At 51.4% G+C, this 22,193-nt stretch overlaps 1 protein-coding gene across 1 annotated transcript in view; it reads left to right on the top strand.

Annotated features, from left to right (window-relative positions):
* The first annotated feature begins 7,800 nt into the window (after window positions 1-7,800).
* Window positions 7,801-22,193, top strand: part of Tead4 (TEA domain transcription factor 4) — a 74,839-nt gene continuing 60,446 nt past the window's right edge. Inside the window, exons 1-3 of the mRNA XM_060383415.1 lie at window positions 7,801-8,044; window positions 8,100-8,158; window positions 8,233-8,632. Coding sequence (XP_060239398.1) covers window positions 7,801-8,044; window positions 8,100-8,158; window positions 8,233-8,632 — 703 coding nt within the window. The remainder of the gene's footprint in view (window positions 8,045-8,099; window positions 8,159-8,232; window positions 8,633-22,193) is intronic.

Below are 22,193 nucleotides of genomic sequence, written 5' to 3'. Positions count from 1 at the left end.
ATAACTACCTGTTGTCATGACTACCTTGTTACACCACCTTGCAATTATGCCTTTGTTTCAGGAGGTCATTAGGACTAATTTGTTACCCTTATGGTCTCCTCCTGTAACCCACCTCTTTTACCTGACAGATCCCCCATTTGGAAACCCCCTCCCCTGAGTTATAAAAGCCTTGTCTTCCTTATGACATCTTGAAGCCCGCCTTAGGGGGAGGCAGCCCTTGTACACGAATGAAAAAGCTTGCAGTGATTAATTAATTTGGCCATGATTTGGGTCGGTGGTCTTTCTCCTCGAATTTCTGGGATTAACAATATATATAGGCAAAACACTCATACATCTTTTTGTTTTGTTTTTGATGACAGGGTTTTTCTGTGTAACAGCCCTTTGCTGTCATGGAACTTGTTTTGTAGACCAGGCTGGCCTCTAATATACACCTTAAAAAAAAAAAAAAAGTAAATTAATGCCAGGCGAGGTGGGGCATAGCTTTAATTCCAGTACCTGGGAGCTAGAGACAGACATATCTCTGTGAGTTCAAGACTAGCCTGATCTATATAGTGAGCCTCAGGACAAACAGGAGTACATAGATTCTATTTCAACATACGCACAGTATATTTAGATGGTTTTCTGGGAATGTTCATACAAAAGAAAATTACTGTGGATGAAACCGGGTAATAAGTAGCTGGTGTCGATGTGGCGCACGCCTTTAATCCAACACTCGGACACTCAGGGAGGCAGAAGCAGGTGGATTGCTCTGAGTTCGAGGCCAGCCTGGTCTACAAAGTGAGTCCAGGACAGCCAGGGCTACACAGAGAAACCCTGTCTCAAAAGAAAAGAAATTGGGTAACTGAAAGTGAGTCCTGACCTTTGTGCCCTTTGTGCCCACTTCTCTGCTTTTATTAAAACTAACCAGTCATCCAAGCAAAACAGCCCTGAGGTTAACTGATAATTTTTGTTGTTTTCTTTCTGAGACAGGGTCTCATTATGGAGCCCTGCCTGGCCTGGGACTCACTATGCAGACCAGGCTGGTCCCAGTTCATGAAGAGACGCCTGCCTCTACCTCATGAGTTCTGGGTTTAAAAAGAGTGTGTACCACCATGCCCAGCTTAACTGATGACTTTTTAAAAAGATTTATTTATTTATTATTTATACAGCAGTCTGTCCCATATGCACCTGTGTGCCAGAAGAGGGCACCCGATCTCATTATAGATGGTTGTAAGCCACCATGTGGTTCCTGAAATTGAACTCAGAACCTCTGAGCCCTTACGTGACAATTTATAAGAACAGTTTTTAAGTGTGTGAGCCAGGACGTGGTGTCCAGCTCTGCCTGGCCTTTCTGTCCTTCAGCTCAGGCTCCATTCAGGCTGCCTTCCCACGCAGCTGGCCTCAACAGGAAAGCAGCCGCAGAGGGCCCATAGGCAGGCAAGGAGACTAGTTTTGTGGTCTTGTTAAAATCCGTCCTGTGGAGGGTAGAAGCCAGGGCCTCATGAATGGGAGGACACAACTTTCAACTAAACTAGGGTCCCCGGCCCCTGTTTTATTAAGATTTCTACCGTGTGCTTAGGTGGGACCTATCACTTTTAGGCTGGGGCCAGATAGCAAATGACAGGAGTTGGGGTGGGGGAGGAGGAGAACGCACCTCCTGCCGAGGAAGCAAAAGAAAGGAGCATGGGCCAGATCCTACAATCCCCCTGGAAGGCCCAGCCCCAGGGGCCTAAGGATCTGCGATTAGACTCCACATTCTAAGGGTTTCACTCAAGCTGGCAACCAGGCTTTTCTATACAAGGGTCTTTGTGCATCATTCAGCATCCAAACTGAGTCTTCCTGGCCGGAGACAACCTCCTAGACACATCTTCGGTTTCAAGAGGGTTCTGGAGCCTCAGGGCAATGCTGCATACCTACATTCTGACCTTCCTAGAATTCTCCAGTATTGCTGGAATGATTTGCTGGCAGTTCTTTTTGTCGCTTAGGAGCAGGCAGGCTAGGGAGGAAGGATCCTTGAAGAGGAAATGAGGGGGGCAGGCAAGGCAGAGGGCTAACTAGTGGCCTGGCAGGTAAGGATGCTTGCTGCCAAGCGTAAGTACCTGAGTTTGATCCCCAGGGCCGGTTCCCAAAAGTTGTCCTCTGACTGCCACATGTACAACATAAATAAAATGAAATGATTTTGCTTTTGGTCCATTTTACCATTATCCTTAGCCAGGTATAGAGACATTAACAGAGTGTCTTAGGTAGGCTTTTGTTTTTTAGATTCATTTATTATTTATACAGCAATCTGCCTTCATGTGAGCCAGTAGGCCAGAAGAGGGCACCAGATCTCACTATGGATGGTTGTGAGCTACCACGTGGCTGCTGGGAATTGAACTCAGGACCTTTGGAAGGAGAACGGCCAGGGTTCTTAATCTCTGAGCCATCTATCCAGCCCATTAGCTAGGTTTGTTTTTGTTTTGTTTCGTGGTAATAAAATGCCCCGATAAAAGCATCTGACGGGGAAACGGATCTGTTCTGGCTCACAGTCTGAGGGTGCAGTGCACCACGGCGGGAAGTCTCAGAGGAGGCAGCAGGTCACACTGAACCTACAGATACTGGCAGTCAACCCCCCAGTCAGACTGTGTCTTTCCACCCGGGTTAACCTGCTCTACACCATCCCTCCTAGACTCGCCTCGGGCTAACCTACTCCACATTACCCCTCACAGGCGTGGCTAGGGGCTCGTCCTTCCATCTTCAGGGACTCTAGTAAACATTTTAGGTAGAGATACATAAAAGTGATAGAAATAATTTTTGAAGAATTCTGCAAAGTCTACTCCCACCCACCTTCTCTTCCAAGAGTCTCTCTCGTCTATATCTTCAGTGTTTGTGTCAAAATAAAAACGTGTCTGTAGTTTTCCACCCTTTGTGGCCAGCTGTTTACTTGCCTCTGAGGCTTATTTCCTTATCAGCAGATATCCAGCTGGGTGAGGTGGCTCTCCCCCGTTAGTCCGAACCCTGGGTAGACTGAGGAAGAAGGCTCAGGAGTTTACTGCTTGGGCTTTCAAGGGAGATCTTGTCTTTCTTCCTCATACCGCTTAGGCTCCACGCTAATCTAGTGAGGGAGTTACTATGTACGGTTTCTGGTTTTTTGTTTGTTTTGTTTCCTTTTGAGGTTTCCCTTTCTCTTTTCTATATGATTTATGCATTTATTATGCATTTACTTGTTCATCGTGGTTTTCTGACACAGGATCTCGGAGATCCCGAGCTGTCCTTGGAGTCCCGAATGAAACGCGTTTGAGCTTGAATCATTGACCCTGCGGCCTCCACCACACCCCACCCCCGGGTGCTGAGAGTACGAGGTCGGAGGGTCCCCGGGCCACAGACAGGCTCACTTTTCATTTCCACGCCAACCTGTCTTCTTACTAAGTGGAAGCTGGAGGTGTCGCTGGCGGAGCATCCACTAGGCTGTCAGTAGCCGGAGAGGCAGGGAAGATGGATTTTCTAGTTCTTAGCTATCACAGGGCCAAGGACGTCACACATGTTCAAGGAGACCGGTAGTACAAGCCTGCATTCTCAGAACTCAGAAGGTGGAGGTGGGGGTCGCCGTTAATTACCTAGGAGGCAGAGCCAGCCCAACCTAGGTTGTTTCCAGCCATAAAGACAATCAACTTCACAACACGATTTCCATCCCTGAGAGAAGCCCAGAAGTTGTCTTCTGGCCTCCATGTACACAATAAACAAACAAATGTAATTAAATAAATTAAAAAAAAAATAACTTGCTGGGCGGTGGTGGCACACAGCTTTAATTCTAGCACTCAGGAGGCAGAGGCAGGTAGATCTCTGAGTTCCGGGCCAGCCTGGTCTATAAAGTGAGCTCCACGACATCCAGGGTTACAAGGAGAAACCCTGTCTTAAAAACAAACAAAAACTTACATGTCTGGAGGGCTTGCCTGCATGTATGTGTATCTGTGCACCCTGTGCCTGCAGTGCCCAAGACGGCCAGAAGAGGGCGTCTGGAACTCCTTCCTGAAATGGCAGTTACACATGGTCCTAAGCCACTAAGCTTGGCACTCAGTCTTCTGCAAGAGCAACAAGCGCTCTTAACTGCTTCGACATCTCTTGGGCCCACATGCTGTTTCTTTCTGAAACAGGATCTCACTCTATCCTCCAGGCTGGCCTGGAATTCCTTATATAGTCCAAGCTGACCTCAAACTCAGGGCAATCCATCTGCCTCGGCCCCTGGAGCACTGTGATCACAGGTGTGAATCACTATGCCTGTTGTTTAGTTATTTCTTCAAAGAATTTGACCTCCAAACACCGTCGCATTGTGAGGTGTGAGAGATTAGCTCTTCGACACACAAGGAACGGATACAATTCAACCATCAGAACCTGCCCGTTGTCAGGGTGGTTTGCCCAGACCTTATTGATTTTATTTACTTATTTTCCGTTCTGGGGATAGTATCCTCAGCCTTGAGGGAATTAGGCATACCCGAGACCACCGATCTGTACCCTCATCCCTGCAAGCCTTTGTGTGTGAGAGAGAGAGACAGAAAGACAGACAGAGAGAGAGACAGAGAAACAGAGAGAGGGAGAGTGATATCTAGGAGTATTAGATCTTCCTGGAGCTGGATGAGTAGTTGTGAGCTGGCTGCTGAGCCATGAAAAAAAATCCTAGGAGCTGATTCAGTTGCTTGTGATGGCTATTCTTGATTGTCGACTTGACTATATCTGGAATTAAATAAAACTCAAAGATGGGGCACAGGTGTGAGGGATTTTCTTCTCCATTGAACTCAGAGCTTGTGCAGACCAGACCAGGCTGGCCTTGACTTTACGGAGATGTGCCTGCCCCTGCCTCCTGAGTGCCAGGATTAAAGGCGTGCGCCACCAGTGCCCTTAAATTAAAATTCAGCCCCTTGGCTGGATGTTCACCAGGCCACAGACATCACTGCCACTTCTGTCTTGGAAGATTTAGGGACTAGAGGTGTGCATCACCATGCCTGTAATTAGGTCTACTTCTAATCTGGGTATTTGGAATGGCAAGAAGCATCTCTCAGGCCAGGCCTTCTGCTGGAAGCCTATATGAGTATATTGAAAAGGGGAAGTTTTTGGTTTTTTTGCCTGCCTCTTTCATCTTTCTAGCAAGTCCTTGTAGAAAATCCTGGACGTCTGGTTAATCTAAGATATCACAGCGCTGAAGCTGAAGTGCAGTTCTGTGTTGGAGCATGTGTGAGGCCCTGGGTTTGATCCCCAGCACCAGACGAAAGAATAAGGGAACTAGTACAAATTTTAAACAACCCTCTGTCACCTGCAGCTTCAACCCAATCCGTCACACAAATGTGAGTGAAATTGTTCAACAAAAGAATCCTCTGGATATTTTGATTATGACCCATGTGAGTGAGAAAAACAAAGTTTATTACAGGAATGGAAATAATACCAAACAGCATATGGTAACACTGATTAATGTGGTTTTTTAAGTTTGACTTGGGCCTGATCAACACCAGTACTCTCCCCACATCAAAACCAGCTCCGACCACAACCACCTTGCCCTTGGCCTCCACCCAGTTGCTGGACTGCAGCGGTTTGGAGCTCAAGGAAATGAGCAAGCCATGGGCCATGTGATGCAATCGGAGGGGCTCTGTGTCTGCCAGCTGGGTGCCGTAAAACCTTCCCACCAGCCTTCGGGAGGCTCAGTGGATGGAGGTCCTGTCCCTTAAACATTCTGAACAAACCTGGGCAGGGCTGGGCAGACTGCCTCTGTCAAGTCACTGTTGGGGGGGATGGGAAAACGGCCCAGGGGTTATTTAGTGGTCTTGTAGAGGACCTAAGCTTGGCTCCCAGCACCCACATCAGACAGCTCACACCATCACTTGTAACTCCAGCTCCTGGGGAAGTTGACACCCTCTGGCCCAGAGTGGTACCTGTGTGCATGCAGGCACACGCATGTGCACGCGCGCGCACACACACACACACACACACACACACACACCAATAAAAAATAAAAAATCACTGCCAGCCACCAGCCCTGCAGAATGAATGCACCTGATTTTTTATTTTATTTTCTTATTAACAGAAGGTCTTCTGAGATGGTCCTCATCTGCTCAGAAAGCGGAATTCCCAAAGACCTAAAACTCTCTGGAAGCTTGTAAGAGTATGAACCAGGACCTGAGAAGATAAACTTTTCCAGCCTGGATCCCCCATGACCTCCAAGAGAAGCAAGCAAGCAGAGGACTCTCCAAGCGTGCTCTTGCTGTCCGTGAAGGGCAATCCTCCTGCCTGCGTCCACATTGTTCAGGCCAGAGGCCCCCGTCCACGTTATCCTAATTCCCTGTTGTTCAAATCAATCAATTATGTTTGGTTTTGAGACAGAGTTTGGCAGCATAGTCCAGGCTGTCTTTGAGCGCTTAATCTTCTTGCTTTATCTTTCTCAGGTCCTGGCTACCAGGAGCACATCACTGCTGGCCAGATCTGTGACACGGTCAGCTGTCCAGTGGTGATAGTTCTCTCTCTCAGCTTCAAGGACAGTCTCTATGCACAGATCACACATGGATTTGCCTTCATTTCCAGGTCTTGAGTTTCTGTTCGGTCACAGGGTCACTGTTTGCACTTAGTCTCCATAGAACATTCAAGACTTGTCAGAGCATCTAATGAGAGAAAGTCACAGCTGGGTCTGCGTAGCCTTGATGGCGACATCTTCAGCGTAGCTCACGGGAAACTCACAGTCCGCAGCGCTACTCCTCTTATTCTTGGGCACCTGCCGGGCTTTTGTTCCGGCTTCATCCTCCCTTCAGCTGGGATTTCAGGTGTGTGTTGCTCTTACTTTTTCACATTAAACCTTCCTGAAACACCAGTTGGTAAACTCCTGTTTTGTTCAAGACCTGGTAGCAAAGACCTTTACTGTCTCTTGCAGCTATTCCCAAGGCTGAGGCAGGAACCGGCTAATTCAAGGCTAGTGTTCAAGGTCAGCCTGAGTAACTCAACAGGCCAGTCTCAGACACCAGAACAAATTAGAGCTGGGGCCACAGCGCGGTGGTAGCACATACAAAGCTAGGAGTAAACATCACACTGAAAAATGTCTCTCTCTCTCTCTCTCACCTTCTTGCCTTGAGTTTCATTGTCTTTGTTCTGGAACCCATATGGGTTTTACGTTATTGAGTTGCTGTCTTGCCTCAACGGTCAACCTTTTGAAGGCGGGAGCCCGTCTCTGGGCTTAGTTTGCTGCTGCCAGAGTCAACAAACGCTCAACAAAGGCCTGTTGAACAAAGTGGTGGGACAGTTTGTACCTCACCTCACACTCACGCACATGCTGCCTCGTGTTGCTCTTTTCATGTAAGTGGGACGTGACCGAGCTTTGATATGACTCACGATTTAATAAGCATGCCAGAATTTATATATCCAAATGAGGGCTGCTTCCTTCAAAGTCCTCGCTGCGTAAGGCTGGATTCGTCGTCCCGTGATGCTGGCGTTTCCACAGACCCTTCTACACGCCTCCCTTGGCTACAACCCTGGCATTTATAACACCTTCTCTTTCAGCATCTCCCATGCTACCCTTCCCCTCATTTATTATGCGTATCTCCAACCCCTGTTGTTAATGTTGGGGGAAAATAAAAGGGGAGAGCCACGGCAATAAAAACTAAATGATGATACTTCAGAGACTGTTTTATTTTATTTTGGAAACGGCCAAGTCTTTTCTTCAGTTTTAAGTGTCTCAAAGCGACCAGGTGGGTGCTGGAGTAGTAACTAACTGCTTTAAGCCAAACTGTCCTAAAGATTCCCAGCCCGAGCCCACGTGTTTCTGCTGTTGATTTGGCACACTTAATCAAAACGCAGACTTTCAGCTTCATGGCGACGCTGCGCCGGTGCCCTGGGCCACCGGCTAAGTTCCAACTCCTGTTCACGGAGTTGCAAGCCAGTCCGTGGCGGGTCTCCCCTGTCTTCCCGGCTCTCTTGAGAAGTGACAGATCCCGAGGGACGCGGAGAGAACTGAAAGGGCCGGTGCTGGGGAGGGCTGGAGAGGGCAAGCGGTGGCGGATCTGGGAGCAGGGCCGGGAGTTCCTGCTTCCTGCTCCCGGAGCGAGTGTCCTCGGTAGCCGCCTCGGGGAAGGGAACAGCCCTTCCTGCTGCCGTCCGCGTCCTTCCAGGAGCGCAGCGAGGCGCGCCCCACCCCGGCGGAGGGGACGGTGTTCAGCCGGAGGTGGTGGTGCAGGGGGGCCCAGCTGGGGCTCAGCGCCCCCCGGGGGCGCGGGGGACTGGAGGAGAGCGGGAGATCGCTAGACCCGGGTGAGGGCGCGCGGGCGCGCGGGGCGGGGGGCGCCGCGGGGTCCCCGGGAGTCTCCGCCGCGCCGGGTCCCGTGGCCGCCCGCGATCTCCTCCCGGGCCCCGCCCCGCCGCCGCGCAGCCCAGCCCCTTTCTCCGGCCTGGTCTCCTCCCCGACGTGCGGGTGGCAGCGCCACTCCCTCCGCTCCCTCCCCGGCCGCGCGCGTCTCATTCCAGCGCCCATTCCGCGCATTCCTGCCGGGCTCCTCTTGCAAACTCCGGCCCCCGGGGGTGGGGACCGCCGCAGCTCCGCGCTCCGGCCCCGCAGCCGTCGCCGCGGCTGGAAGACTTGGCGCCCCGGGCGGACCTGCTGCAGCCGGCCGATCGCTCCCACCCCGCCTCCCGAACCCTGGGATCGGTAAGGCTGCCGGATGCGGTCGACATCCGCGTCCCGCGTGGTCCCGGGCGGCACTAGGGGACCGGCGGGGCACGTGCGGGGGGTGGAGTTCAGGGGCTGGGCAGAGTAGTGTCTCCTGGCTCACGTTTTAGAAACTGGAGACTTAAGAGCCTCTACCAGGCCCCTTTCTACTTATCGGCCTGGAGAAGAGAGCCCAGGAGGGAGGCGTGTTGCTCGGACCTTGTGCAGGGTTGTTCCTCACGGTGAGGAGGGATGGACGAGAGTTCCCCCTCCAAACTCCAAGGCACTGTAACCCTAATAGGCAGCCCAGGGAAGCGCCGCGGACCACACACACACACACACACACACACACACACACACGCACACACGTGTCAGGGGTTCCAGGCACACCCACAGTCCGATTCTGTGAGTGAGTTCAAGCGAGGTATAACTGCGCCGGCATCCCTAAGTTTTGGGTGTACCTGAGGGAGAGGTATCTGCGCGCTGTGACTCACCTTGCTCTCCGTAGGTGCATTTGTGCCGAACGTGCCAGTGAGTGCATTGCTACTTGAAGCCGGCGCTGCTGTCTGAAACCCTGAGTGTCGGAGTGGGTGTGTGATGATGCCTCTTCCCCGATACTGTCCTTGCTGGAGGATGTTGCTTCTGGCTCCGACTTCTTCCTGCAGAACCGGAGCTGGGACAGTTCTTTGTGTGATGCGGGAGTTTGGCAGTAGTGGTTGGAGGTGCCTGTCCGCTCCCCCCCCACTCCATCCCTGCTGGGTTGGGCAGAGCTGGCAGGAAGCTGCCTACACTTGCCCCCCTTCCAGGCAGCTGTCTCTCTGAGGGAGAGTGGATCCTGTTGTGTGGAGTGATTTAGAGAGCCGCTGCAAGGCTGAGGTCTTTGCCCTTAGGGGGGAATGGACTCCCTGAAAAGGAAGAGAACCTGTTAGGTTGCTTGCTTTTCAGACACAAGTCTCCTGTAGTCTAGGCTGGCCTGGTTACTCCTACCTTAGCAGAAGCTGGCTTTCATCCTCCTGCCTCAGACTCAGAAGACCAAGCTGGCCTTGAACTCACAGCGGTCCACCTACCTCACCCTTCTGAGTCACCAGGCTTAGGTGACCATGTTGGATAGTGTTTGTAAGGTAGTCTTGAGGACAGGAGTGTCAGTGCTCACCGCCTAGACCGCTTCTCAGGGTTCGATCGCCTCTCCTTGATGCAGAGAGGGGAGAAAAATCTCTCATTCCTTAACAGTCCGGGTCTTGCTCTGTTACCCAGGCTGGGTTCAAACTGAGTGATCGATCTCCTGCCTCATCCTCACAGTTTACTGCTCTACCTTGTTCCTGATGTTTCCTCTGCTGCTTTAGTGATTCGGGAAGGCTAGGGCTGCCTCGGACTTGTTAGCTGCTCTAGGATCTATTGACAGGAGAGTGGTGTGAGAGTCACAGACAGACTTGGCAGTCAGAGTTCTCCCTCATTAACACAACCCAGAGATGACGACTAGGGTTTCTCGGAAGGAAGGAACAGAAAACTGTGTCAAGAGTGGGGGCTCTGGTGTTTGTCTTTCCTCCTCTCCTGCTGATGTAGATTAGATAGTCTGCTGGGAAATACCTCGTATTCCTAACTGCTCAGGCCACGTGTGCCGCTGATCCACCGAAGCGCCTCTCATGGGGCAAGAATCCACTGGCGTGGGGTCAGACAGATCCAGGCATAGTATCTTTCTTTCTTTTCTTTTTTCGAGACATGGTATCTCTGTCGCCCCGGCTATCCCGGACTCACTTTGTAGACCAGGCTGGCCTCGAACTCACAGCCATCTACCTACCTCTGCCTCTGGAGTGCTGCGATTAAAGGCGTGTGCCACTACGCCCGATTTGGGCACAAATCTTGATACTTATGGTCTTTAAGGCTTTTGGGGCTCTGTTTTCTGATGAGTGGATTTGGGGGGGAGCAGGGCTAGATGATACCTGTGCAGAAAGCTCGCTCTGAAAACCCAGTGCTGGAAGATCGCCTGTTGGCAGAAGCCAGGGCCCTTGGAGATGGTGTATCCTCTGTTTTCCTAAGCTTGCTTTGGCAAGAACCCTCCCTCCCTTCCTCTTCCACGATGCTGATTGAATCCAGGGTCACAGCAGGTGAGACTAGAGGATTTGGAGTGATTGTTTCTCTGCACACCCTTTGGGAAACCTCACCATGTTCATCCTGTTTATTTTGCCAAGGTGAATTGAGCCTTTGCTCTCTCGTGCCATGGGGAGGCCTTCCTTTGCCACCAGGCAACATGGCTCTGTTCTCCGGCTCCCATGTTCTCATTGTCATTTTTGCCTTGCCCTCGGTGCAGATTTGCTGAGCTCTGTCGGATTCTCTGCCAATGTCCAGCCCCTCTGGGTTGGGGGGAGGGATGGACTGAGTCCTCGAGAGGGACCATAAAATGTTTAGAATTGCACAAGCTCTAAGAGGCAGAGTTGGGACTGGAACCCAAGCTCTTCAACCCTCTTCACTTTGAATTCTGTCTCCTGCTTTGTGGGGCCCCGTATCCGGGCCCCCAGACCCTAGCCACTCTCATCTAACGGGTGTGCAGACTGTAACGGTCTGACTCGGGTTGTGTCCACCATCTTGTGATACAGATAGACGGTGGCCAGCGGGCCTTTTCGTCTGCACCCCAGCAGAGAGTATACAGTTGTCTACTTCCTGGTAGGATATAAGCATGTCAGTCTGGGAGGACCTCAGGAGAGGAGGACCCCTCCCTCCTCCTTCCTCTAACGGTCTAGGTATTACTCTGCCAGGTGCGGGGGAGGGTGGTCTGTCCGTGCACATGTATACATGTATGTATGAATCATCTGTCTATGTATGTATGATGTACGGATGTATGTTTATGTGTGTATGTATATATGCATCCACTCTGTCGTTTTGCCTTTTCATTCTAGGGATGGACCTAGAGCCCCAGGTTTGGGCTTCATCCCCTGGCTCTGTCTTCTCCATCACCCAGGATGCAAATGTCACAGCCTCCTTTGGCCTCCATTCTGCAGTCTTGTGCCGGTGACGGTCACAAAGCAATACCTATTGCCAAACGTTTGTGTCTCCTCCTCCTCAGGGGAGGCAGAAGACATGGGTCCCTGACTTTGGACCTCGCCCTTCCTGTAGTTGATGCCGGTCTGGTGGCAAGTTGGAAATCCAGGGCTCCAGAGGGTGGCTTTGCTTCCTTGCCCCCTTGACCCTTCGTTGGCAGAAGCGGGAACACAGCTCTGTTTAAAGCTCTGAAATCGGAGCCGAGCAGCTGCTCCCCAGCACCCTGAGGGCGGGGGTGTCACCAGCTCAGGGGCCCAGGTGGAGGCTGGGTTAGGGCAATGTGCCTGCTGGGAGCATGGAGCCTCCATCCCCAGAGTCGCTGTGACCCCTTCTGAAAGGACAGTTTTCCCTCTCTGTGCTGTCTTTAAGGTTGAACTTGGAGAGCCAGCCTAATCACACCTGTGCGGGCTGTCCCGGGGCTCCCGGCTGGTGGGATGGGATCCGTGGGAAATTTCCCACCAGAACTTCAGGCCAAGATCTGTGCCCGTCTGTTTGCTTGTAAAACAGGCCAGCTTCCAGCAAGGTAGGAGGATGGGCCAGCTCCCTGGTGTGGGTCAGCTCCTCAGTCTGGGTGGGCAGGCTGGCCCCCCATGGGTGGGGACCCAACTTCCTCTGACCCAAACTCAATGGGAACAATAGACTTCAGAGGAGTCACCAGGGGCAGGAAATGGGAGCTGTGCTAAGGCCAGGGTGACCCTCCTGGGGGTTGGGATTGCATATCCGGTTGAATGTTGGGGCCAGTGCAGAGGGCACTGGGGAGGGGTGGATGACACATTGGGTGGGCCCTGGGGTGGGGCTGTCTGCCTAAGGGGGCTGTTGACTCAGAGTGAAACCTGAGCGGGAGGACCCATTATTTGGCTGAGCTCTCTGCCCTGTGTCTTTCTAGCACTAGCAAAGATCTTGTGTCTGGCAGCCTTCTGTCAAGTTCCCGACAGGCTCACCGGGCCAGGACCGTGCCTTCCCCTTCCTCTGGAGCCCCCAGGATGGCTTCAGATGTTGCCCTGGCCAGGATGAAAGACTAGTGCTGTTTCTTCCTGGCTGCCCTCCAACCTGGCTGCCCTCCACCTTGGCATTGAGCCCCAAATGGTAGTTGATTCGAGGTGATGTTGGGCAGAGCTCTGGGTGCGGAGACAGCAGCCTTGGGTCCCTTGGAACAGCAACTTCAGCCACAGTCAGAGTGAGACAGTCAGGGGGAGATTCCTGCCTGCGGTGGGTGGTGGAATGCTCGAGGAGAGTGGACACTTATTTATCTCGCCACCATCTGTGGAAGGGAGGGACAGCCTCTGTGTGTGAGTGCTAAGGGGCACTTTGCTTGGGGAGAGCCAGTCAGTCCATGGAGTTTCTTGGTGTGAGTTCCAAGTTGCCAGATTCTCACAGGTCAGCTTTTGGGGTTCAAAAAGCAGTCTCAGTGTGGCTAGAGGGTCGGACCCCTGCCCGGACCCAAGAGGAGGTGGGGTAGAGAAAACACATGCTACCTTGAATTATTTCTCCAAGGGACCAGATGAGGGTGCTGGAAATGGCAGCGTACTGGGCTTCTTCATCCTTTGCCCAGATTTAGATCAAGTTTTATTCCATTTATCGGTTTGCTTGTTTGACATGCTCCCGGACCCCAGGACTGCTCCAATACCAACTCTGTGTCAGAGTTTTACACAAAATCTCTACGGAGAGATGGAGTTTGAGGTTAACTAGCCTGCATTTGTTCCGTGTCATCTTTGGATGGAGAAGTAGTCTTTTTCTGTCTTTCATTTTTTTTTTTTTGTTTGTGTTGCTGGCACCACAGGGCCTTGTTCGTACTAGGCAGGCTCTATCACTGAACAACACTGTAACCTTTCAGTAAGGTTTTTCCTGGGAACAGGGGAAGGGATGGTGGGGTGTGTCTGGTTGAAGGACTGTCCTAGGCAAGGAGAGCAGAGGTCACCCTCCTGCCTCTTCCCGCAAGGGCGCTTTCTAATGGTAGACTCCAACTCTCTAGCTTTAGTCTCTGTCTGCCCTGTGGATGTTGAAGATATTAAGCAAATACTCGCTTGCAGAACAAGGTCTGTATCAAGTCAGCTGGTAAGAATGCTCTAGGAAGTTGAAGATTAAGCAAAAAGAAGATATAATTTTTTGTTTGTTTGGTCTGTTTTATCGTTGTAGTTCTGGCTGTCCTGGAACTTTGATTCGTAGACTAGGCTGGCCTCGAACTCTAGAGTTCCGCCTGTTTTTGCCGCTCAGGTCCCGGGATTAAAGGCGTGCACCGCCACCGCCACCATCATCACGGCTGCCGCTGGCATAAAATTTTTATTTGCCTAGCAAACGGTCCGTTCTTTTCTCTGCAGTGCTGGAGACTGAACCCTGGGACTTGGCAAGCACTCTCCTGCTGAGCCACATCTTGGGCCCTTTCGAATTCTGTTGTATTGTTTTCTGAGGCGCGTATCTCAAGCTGGCTTCAGATTCATTGTGTAGCTGACAAGGACCTTGAACTGATGACTCCCTCAGGCCCCTTGTGACTCCCTTACCTCCCTTGTGCATGTTACAGGCATGTGCCACCACCGCTGTTTGGGCGGTACTGGAGGCAGAGCCGAGGGCTTTGTGTCTATGTTGGGGATGTGCCAAGCAAGCTACATCCCCAACTCTGGATTTTTTGAGGCAGAGGCTTAGGTAGTCCAGGCTGGCCTCAGCCTCAATCTGCAGCTATGGATTAATTTAAATTGCTTATCTCTCTGCCTCTGCCATTCAAGTACTAGATTTGAATGAGCACCACTATGTCCTACTCTTTTGTTGTTTTGGACAGTTCTCCTGATTTTTGAGATTAGAAGGTGGGAGCCACTGCAACAGGGTGTGTGTGTGTGTGTGTGTGGCAGTTTTTGTGGCTTTATTTAAAGCATAAATAAAAATGTCTGCCTGATTTTTTTTTCCTGCTGTGTGGTCCGGCATTGGGATTGGTGCCTGATGGCCAGCGCTGCTGCTCTTTCCACGATGTTGTGAACTGTCTCAGCACAGCAGGATTTGTGTAGGTCAGGAGCACCTCGGCTTCTTGGCTTTGTGGACCAGGAACTTCCAGAAGCCTCAGAGCAGCGGGTACTTGCTTTTCTTGTTGTCATAACCAGGGCTGGGCATCAGGGTCTGGCTGTCAAATCTTCTCTGTACAATGTTTTTCATACCTCTGGGTTCCCACCAGTTGCACTTAATTTACTGGCTTGTGCCAGATGGACATCCTGGTCCCTTTCTGTGTGGGTAAATTTGTGCTTCCTGGGAAGTCAAAGGGCAGTGGTGATGCCGAGCAGGAGTGGGCGTGGAGGAGGGTGGGGGCTCCTGTGCCTCTTGATCAAATTTTTTAAAATTTTATTGTGTGTCTATGTGGTTTACCTGCGTGTGTGTTTGTGTACCATGTGTGTGCAATGCCCTCATGGGCCAGAAGAAGGTTCGGGATCCCCTGGAACTAAAGCTACAGTTGATTGCGAGCCATCACGTGAGTGCGGGGGAATCTAACACAGGTTTCTCTCAGGGCCTTTGGAAACAGCCAGTGCTCTAAACCACTGAGCCATCACTCCAGGCCCTGTTTTCTCTGTCTGAGCCAAAGCCTCACTAAGGAGCTTGGGCTGGCCTTGAATTCATTATTGGATTCACAGAGTTCCAGGTGGCTTGGAACTTTGGATCTCCCCTTTTCCGCCTCTGGAGTGCTGGATGGGATGCCAGGCGTTTGCCATCATGCCTTCCCAGTGTTTGAATGCCTTAACTGAGGCTGGTGGAGGGATGGGAAGCTGTCACTCCTCATTCCCGAAGGCAAGCAGCCCCTCTTTGTGGCTGCAGCAAAGGAGGTCCAGCAGGCCTGAGGTTACTTCCTGAGGCAGAGCTGAGCATTTCATCCCTCAACCCTCGGAGCCCCATCTTGGAATCTTAGGATGCTTACTTTCTTCCCTGTGTGGGAAATTGGACAGGATGACCTGGGTACCACTGTTTCAGCCCTCTGTGGTACTGGGCCTTGGGTTTTCATATGTTAGCTTGGGAGGTCCCAGTATTGACATTAGGGTCCCTTCCCACCTGACATTCCTGCCAGAGGGAGGGAGAGCTATCTCCCAAACTGTCGGTGAGGGTGTGAGAGGGGAGTGTCTGGGCTGGTTGAGAAAGCGAACAGGAAGATATGGCAGTGGCTGTCTGGTCCCCATGGTTATGTTAGACTCAAGCCACACTTTGGTCCTGCCTTGAAGCTAAGGTGTAGGGAAGGTGACCCCAGAATGGCGTAGTAGTTCAGATGCCAGAGGAGTGCTAGCCAACAGAAATCAGACCCAATAAGAAGACTGCGGAACGGCTCAGTGGCAGAACATTTGGTTAGTGTGCCCGAGGCTCTGGTTCCATCTTGAGGCTGAGGCAGGAGGATTGTATGTGAGGACAGTTTCCTATTCCACAGCCTAAACTGTGGGATGCTTGCCTGGCATGTGAAAAGCTTGGGTTTGGCCAGGCAAGATGGCCTCACAGGTAAAGGTGCTTGATGCCAAGCCTGACAGCCTGAGTTCTGTTCCTGGGACCCACATGGTAGAGGGAGAGACTCAAGGCCCAAAAGTTGCTCTTTGGCCTCCCTCAATGCTTTTGCGGTGGCGTGTGTACAGCCTTCTCCCCAGCAAACAAATAAAATAATTTTCTTTTTTTTTTTTTGTGGTGGTGCTCACCTTTAATTCCAGTTCTCAGTGGGTAGAGGTAGGTGGGTCTCTCTGAGGTAGAGGCTGATGTAGCTCTGTATGTAGCTCCAGGCTAGCCAAAGGACTTAGAGCGAGACCTTGTCTCAGAGTCAACAAACTAAACAACACGGGCTGGAGAGATGGCGTAGCTGCAAAGGACCCAGGTTCAGTTCCCAGCCCCCACCTCAGTTGGGCAGATCACACTGTAACTCTACTCCCGGGGGATCCAACTCCTCTTCTGACCTCTGCAGGCACCAAGCACACCCGTAGCGCACATGCATGTACTCAGGCAAAACAGTCACACACATAACATTAACATGCATGTACATATTAAAATAATATATACAAAATAAAAAACCATGTTACATTCTTAGTACCCCCTAAGTTTTTATAACATGTAACGAATGGCACAGTCAGTGACAGGGTCCTGCACTGGCAAGACCCTGGGTTCGGTCCCTATGATGAACCTCCTAGTTGGCATTAGTCATAGTATTCATGTTGGCATTATTCAAGTATTGAACATCTTAACAGGGCATCCCGGTTCAGAACAGCCACGCCTCAGTGTAACCCATCACCCGGGGCTAGAGGAGACAGTTTGGACAGCGTAGCTTCCCAGCCAGCCTGCTTGAGTCTGAGCTTCCGCCGCGTCACCTAACAGCAGTGGGATCCAGAAGGTTTCTTTAGGGCAGGTTACTTAACTGTACGGTATGCTTCAGTTTCCCTCCTGCAGAATGACGCTTAAAAATGCTCATAGAAGCCCACATTCAGTGGCTTGGACCTGTCATTCCAGCATTCTGGATGGAGGCTGAGTCAGGAGAGTCTCAGAGTCCAAGGCTGCATGAGACCCCATCTCAGCCAAAGAAAGAAAGAAAAGAAGTCAACAGCAATTTCACACAGTTGACGTGAAGGTTAAACGAGTTCATATTTAAAGTGCACTGGTCCTTGCTGGGCTCCTCAAGTGTTTGTCAAATGACTGACTTACAGATGGTCCTTAAGAAGTGGACAAGTTGGGATTTTTAAGGAAGGGCTGGGATTTGCCTGGAAAAGTCCAGTTGTGGAGTGGCCTGCGCAGGCGTGTGCCCTGTTGGGAGTCTGCTCTGTGAAACTGATTGCAGGTGGGGTACATCGCCCGTGGCTGCAAGTGAGATATGACAGCTCTGAGGTGACGGGACAGTCTTTGGTCCATCGTCGGGTGGATCCCAAGGGACTGTCTGCCAGGCCTGGGAAACAGGCTGGTGTGCAGGCAGCAAGCAGAGATCCTCAGAATGCTCCTTCACCCGGGACTTCTTGTTGGGATGGGAGGTCACGTCCAGCAGTTGGGAATTTGAGAAGACACTGTATGGGTAGCTTCCTGCACCCCTAGAAAATGCTGCTGGCCTCAGCCAGGCCACAGCACTCAGAGCACCTACTGTGTGCTCGGTGTGGGCCTGGTCCCTGGCCTGATGGCTCGATGCCCAACAAAGACTGAATAATGACAGCCTTCAAGATGAAGAAATAATAATTAGAGGTACCAGTGACTCATTCTGATAGGACTGGGAGGAGCCAAGGAAGGCTTCTTGGAGGAGGTGAGGGAGAAGCTTTGGGAATGGGTAGGGCTGTGACAGCGTGCGCAGGAAATGGGGACACTGGTAGAGGAGGAAGTAGCTTCGTAGACTGAAGTGTCACTGTATGAGGGCCTTTGTCATGCAATGGTCACTGTGGCAGGGCGTAGGATAGAGGTAGATTCTATCAGGCAGGATGTAGGTGTGTGTGCAGAGTCTGTGCATTTTGAGGGGATTGACCTCTGCAGTGGTAAGCAGGAAGAACACCACTGAGCTCTGCCCAGGGCTTGCTTTAAACTTCCATACCACAGAACTGGGTTCTTTGTGGTGCACTGTGTATGGGTTATGACAGATGCGTGGAGTTGTGTGTTCACATCACAATTATACAGGGACAGTTGCAGCTCCTCGTATTTCTTCATTTACTGCCGTCTCCCCTCCGCCACATTTGTAGCTCAGCAGCACCAACCTGGTCTCTAGTCCTGTGATGAGCTGGGTGCTGTGTCACACACCTTTGATCCCAGTACTCGGGAGACAGGGGCAGGTGGATCGATGTGAGTTCGAGGCCAGCCTGATCTAAAGGGCAAGTCTGGGACAGCCAGGGCCACACATAGAAACCCTGACTCGAAAATAAAAAAATAAAATAAAATAAAATAAAAGGAAAGTCATGCAAACCAAATCATATAGTTGGATATAGCTCCTCCCACCCCCCAAGACAGGGTTTCTCTGTGTTAATAGCCCTGGATGTCCTTGAACTCACTCTGTAGACCAGGCTGTCCTTGAACTCACAGAGCTCCACCTGCCTCTCCATGCCACCATGCCTGGCTGGTGTGAGAGACTCTGAAATGGACTGTGAGGGCACAGAGAGTGGGCTACAGAGATGTGCAACAGTGTCCCCGTGAAGGTCTGTCCACTCCTGCCTTAGCACCTGTAGAGCCCACTTCAGAGGAAGAGAGACTCAGGCCCAGGTGGACTTGCTCGCAGCCTCTCCACGGTACCTGGCCTTTCATGCGCTGGTGGTGTCAGGCTAGGCTGTCTCCACCCAGAAGAAACAGAGCTATTGCCCCAGCCCACACCTCAGCCATTTACATGGCCTTGTTTCCAAACTGAATGACCATGTGTTCTGGAATGGGAGGTGGGGTGATTGGCAGGCCTTCAGGGGTGCTGGGTGTGTAGCTGAGCCGGAGGGACTCAGTGGGGTGGGTTTTCTGGGTCAGGGTGGTTCCTCTGCTTTGGTGACCTCAGTCTAGAGTGTCTCTGTCCTCATGCCTGGCTCAGTGGCTCTGAGACATTTCTGTGGAGAATGATGAAGGCTAGGTGGATGCTGCCTCCCGCCTCTTCTAGAGCTGGGCCCGTCCCATTGCCTTCCTGTGTACTGGGAGCATGGCTCTGTCCACATGGTAGAATGTTCCTTCTCCAGAGAGGATGGAGGCCTTGAGCTTAGTGAGGGGCAGAACTCCAGGTTTGGGCTTGCCTCCTGGTCCTAGATGGGCAACCTGTATCCCTGGTAGAGTAGTTGAGGGCCAGCTGGGGAAATAAACCTTTGGGTATGTTGTATCTGCCCAGGGGACTGATGGGATTCCATGGTCAGCCTCTAGGGCTTGTCTGGCAAAGACTCTTTAGGGTGCTTCCTGTGCCGAAAGCCAGCTGTTCTGGGACAGGTCTGGCCTGCTAAGGACTGTCATCGCTTTTGCTTTAGTGTGAAGCCTGAAAAGAGGTCCCAAGGAGGAGAGGAGAGAATACAGGAGTTGTGTCTTTTCTGTTCCAAAATTAACATCTTGTTTGTTCGGTTGAATGATTTTTCAAGGCCAGGCACTCTGTGTAGCCTTGGCTGTCTTAGAACTCACTTTGTAGACCAGGCTGGACTCAAACTCATAGATCCGCCTGCCTCTGCTGGGATTAAAGGCATGTGCCACTCCTGCCCAGCTTAAAATTAATGTTGTTGTTTTTTTAAAATTACAATTTTATGGTCTCTGCTTGTCAGGCAGAAGGTGTCTTTACCCACTAAAAAGGGTCTCTCTGACCCTAAATGACTTTTTGCTCCCTTCACCATGGATCCCTGGTTGGCCTGGAACTTGCTCTGTAGACCAGGTTGTCCTTAAACTCACAGAGATCCACCTGCTTCTGTCTCCCGAGTGCTGGGATTAAGGGGCGCATCATTACCATACCAAGCAAATTTAAAAAATAGCAGTTTGGGGTCTGCAGAGATGGCTCAGTGGTTAAAAGTGTGTGTTGTAAGGCTGGAGATGGCTCAGTGGTTAAGAGTACTGACTCCTCTTCCAAAGGACCCGGGTTCAAATCCCAGCACCTCCGTGGCAGCTCACAGCTGTCTATAACTCCAAGATCAGATACCCTCACACAGATATATATGTAGGCAAAATATTAATGCATATAAAAAATAAGACACACAAAAACACACAGTGTGTGTTGCTTTTGCAAATGACCTGATTTCATTCTCCAGCCCCCATGTCAAGAAGCTCGCAATCCCCTCCTAACTCTGGCTCCAGGGGACCTGACACCCATTGAGGGCACATATCCACACACACACATATCCATCCATCCATGCATACAATTAAAATAATAGATGAAATCTTATATGTGTATTAGTTAGAGTTTATAGAAGGATCGAGGAGAAAGTATAGAGTTTCTAGATTTACTCCTCTTCCCTCAGTTTCTTTGACTAGTAATGGCTAGTGTTATAATTGGGCTGGTGTTGGCAGTCTGTCAGGCTGTGGCTCACAGGAGGGCTCACTGCAGGCCCTGATACCCGCATAAGGTGTATACTCTCCACAGCAGTATCATGCAAGATAGCTCCACAGCCCTAAAGATCCTTTTCATCTTTTCCTTCAACCCCAGATAACCCCTGACCTCTCTCTCTGCTAGGGGAGCTCTTTCTCTCTCCCTCACTTTTTCTGTGTAGTGGGTGCCAGAAAAAAAAAAAAAAAAGACCTGTCATGTGCCCTGCTCCACGGGACTTCAGACAGGGTCTGTCTGAACCTGGTGATAGGCTAGTGTCAGCAAGCCCTGGAGATCTGCCTATCCTTCCCTCCCCCACTGCACTGGGAGGTGCAGGTGTGTCTCCACACATGCGTGCTGGCATCCAAGCTCAGGTGATTGTACAGCAGAGAGCCTCGTCTCAAGCCCCTCAAGGTTTGTCTTTTCTGAGATCACAGGGGGTCGCCGTTTCAGATTCTTCTTTCACTTGGCGTCGTGAATGGCTTTTCATGGCTTTCCGTGTCTTGACCTCTTCTTTTTGCAAGTGGGGTCCCTGGAGTTCAGGGAGGGCGAGTGTCTTCTTCTGGAGGTACCGGCAGTCCAGAGTAAACCTGGAGCTTGAGTCTAACTTCTGAAACCTGTTCCAGAGTGTAGAACCATGTTTCATCATGGCTTCCTTACCCACTGTGGGGCCCCAGAGAGAGGGTGGAGGGGTGTGGAAGCCAGTTGCTGTGACCCATTTCCTGGAGGTGTTAGGGACAGGGCTGCAGACACCCACGGTTCAGCTGTTTGGAAAGGCTAGCTTGGGTCAGGCTCCCCAGCTTCCGAAGAGCAGAGGATGGGCTGCCCATCCTGGCAGGGTGCTTTCACCCAGCCTCATCTTGAGCCCCATAGTCTCTTAGCGCTCTTCTCCCTTCCATTTCTCTGGGTCAGGGAGCTTCCTTTCCCAGTTCTCCCATGTGAGCCTTTTCCTCCAACTTCCTTCCCCAAGTGCCTCCCCACCCACATGCCTATCTCCCTTTCATTCCTCCTGATTCACACACAGCCTCCCCCTCCTTGGTCCCCCCCTGCAACGATGCTGTAACCCGGAAGGCAACAGCCCTTCTCGGCAACAGCCCTTCTCGGCTTGCCACCAGGTTCTGAAGTATCCACCTTTGTTTATTTATTGGTCTGTTTGTTTTAGAGAGCTGGGTGTCTGCTGCCTTGCCTCTCTGAGCAGCTGGAACCACCAGCAGGTCAGCACACCTGGCGGAGGTGTCAGCTAAGTCCTCATCACTTGGGGCCGCCATATTTTTCGGATGAGGGAGGTCCTGTGGGAGCTGAATCTCTGGGCTGTGGCTCCGCTGCCCCGGTCAGGCTCTTTTGTTCCAGTGTATCTTCCCTCCAAAACTTAAGGATGCTGCTCACTGCTGCCTCCTGACGATTCCCATCCTTTGAATCGCCAGGTGTGGTCATTGTCCTGGGTGGCAGTGGGTGTTGGGTACACACAGCCTGTCAGGGGCTCTACCAGCCTTAGCTATACGCTAGGCTGGGAAAGTAGGCTTATTTTCGTTTGGTTTTTTTTTGAGATGTAGGCCCACATTGTAGCCCAGACTGGCCCTGAACTCAGTATGT

This window comes from Meriones unguiculatus, chromosome 5 (genome assembly GCF_030254825.1).
Source record: "Meriones unguiculatus strain TT.TT164.6M chromosome 5, Bangor_MerUng_6.1, whole genome shotgun sequence".
NCBI classification, from domain to species: domain Eukaryota; kingdom Metazoa; phylum Chordata; class Mammalia; order Rodentia; family Muridae; genus Meriones; species Meriones unguiculatus.
The sequence above is the reverse complement of the archived record's forward strand: the minus strand, read 5'-3'. Positions and strand labels throughout refer to the sequence as shown.